Source organism: Homarus americanus, unplaced genomic scaffold (genome assembly GCF_018991925.1).
Source record: "Homarus americanus isolate GMGI-L3 unplaced genomic scaffold, GMGI_Hamer_2.0 scaffold6022, whole genome shotgun sequence".
NCBI classification, from domain to species: Eukaryota; Metazoa; Arthropoda; class Malacostraca; order Decapoda; family Nephropidae; genus Homarus; species Homarus americanus.
Genome location: NW_024718599.1, coordinates 3,224 through 5,000, shown reverse-complemented (window position 1 = coordinate 5,000; position 1,777 = coordinate 3,224). Strand labels below are relative to the sequence as shown.

Below are 1,777 nucleotides of genomic sequence, written 5' to 3'. Positions count from 1 at the left end.
TAGGGAGAGGAAGGAGAGACGGGGTCCTTATATCAGGGCCAAGGGAGAGAGGGGGAGGGGAGGGCTCAAATATCCTCTCTCCCTATCTCTCCCTCCTGTCCTCCCTCCCTGTCTCCTGCCCTCCCTCTCTCTCCCTCTCTCCCTTCCTCCCCTCCATCTCTCTCCCTCCGTCCTTCCCTCCCTCTCTCCTGCCCTCCCTCTCTCTCCCTCCCTCCGCCCTTCCCTCCCCCTCTCTCCCTCCGCCCTTCCCTCCCTCTCTCAGTCCCTCCCACCCTTCTCCCTCCCTCTCCCTCCCTCCCTCCAGCCTGGCTAAAGTACCTAATACACTTAGCTACTACTACAACCTCCCACACCCTCCAAAAACAAAGAAAAAACAAAAACAAAATAAAATAAAAGCAAAGCAAAACAAAGACTGGATTCCTGTGTATAGCCAAGATAATTGCTCTCTTAATTGCCCCTTGTTACAGTACTGAACAACACTAACAACACTTATCCTCTTATCCTCTCTTGCTAATGTTATAGGATGTATGTATGTATGTATGTATGTATGTATGTATGTACAGTATGTATGTATGTATGTATGTATGTATGTATGTATGTATGTAGAAATAGTTCCTACTTGACAAACACCACCAATGTAAACAGAGTAAACAAAACAAACAAACACCTCGCCATGTAAACAAAAACAAACAAACACCTCGCCATGTAAACAAACTGATTTCTGTCTCCACTAATTATTGTGTATTCAGAGACGCCATTAAAGGCCACACTACTGCCCCTTATCTATGGGTTCGTATCCTTCAAGGGTTCATAAGGCTTCTCCTCCTGAACCCACAAACCCAGAGATTGAACCCACGAACCCAAAGATCGAACCCACGAACCCAGAGATTGAACCCACGAACCCAGAGATTGAACCCACGAACCCAAAGATCGAACCCACGAACCCAGAGATTGAACCCACGAATCCAAAGATCGAACCCACGAATCCAAAGATCGAACCCACGAACCCAGCGAGATTCAGACTCATGAACTCGAAACAGTACATACAAAAAAAATCCCATTATATCGAAGGTTCGCTAGATATGAAACCCCCATATAACGGATTCCATAGAGAGATAAGTACGTTATATGGAGGTTTTACTGTGCGTTGAGTAGGAGGGAAGGAGATGAGAGGGTAAAGGAGAGGGGGGGAGGAAGGAGAGAGGAAGGAAGGTAGGAGAAGGAGGGTCTCGAGGGATGAGGGAGAGAACAGTTCTAAAAATAAGGGTTCTGTTGTAAAGCTTCTGTTTACCGTTTAAAAAGCGAGGTGTTTTTCTTCTTCTCATTCAAGGGCTTTTCTCAAGGTGTGTGTGTGTGTGTGTGTGTGTGTGTGTGTGTGTGTGTGCGCGCGTGTGTGTGTGTGTGTGTGTGTGTGTGTGTGTGTGTGTGTGTGTGTGTGTGTGTGTGTGTGTGTGTTTTGTTTTTCTTTGTCAGTTCGTTTGTTTGTGTGTCTTTGTTTACTTTTTTATTTTGTTTTGAATATTTTTAGTCTCTCTCTCTCTCTCTCTCTCTCTCTCTCTCTCTCTCTCTCTCTCTCTCTCTCTCTCTCATCGACAGCCACATAGACTAAAACTCAATAACCAAGCCAGTGGCCGGGTGGGGAGCAGGTGTAAAGTCATCAATGGAAGTCAAGGTTGTGGGGGGGGGGGGGGGGGGGGGGGGGGGGGGACTTGACGAATAAGGTGTGCGAGGCGGCGAGAAGTGGAGGAATGTGGGTGATGAAAGCAAGGCATAGGCG

The 1,777-nt window shown here is 47.3% G+C and overlaps 1 protein-coding gene across 1 annotated transcript; it reads left to right on the top strand.

Moving 5' to 3' along the window:
• Positions 1-785: 785 nt before the first annotated feature.
• LOC121859793 (DNA-directed RNA polymerase II subunit RPB1-like) lies at positions 786-1,119 on the top strand (the record flags this gene model as incomplete). The annotated part of the gene is made up of 1 exon (XM_042356773.1): positions 786-1,119. A coding segment is annotated over exon 1 (334 nt), but the record flags the coding sequence as incomplete, so codon positions are not given.
• Positions 1,120-1,777: the final 658 nt, after the last annotated feature.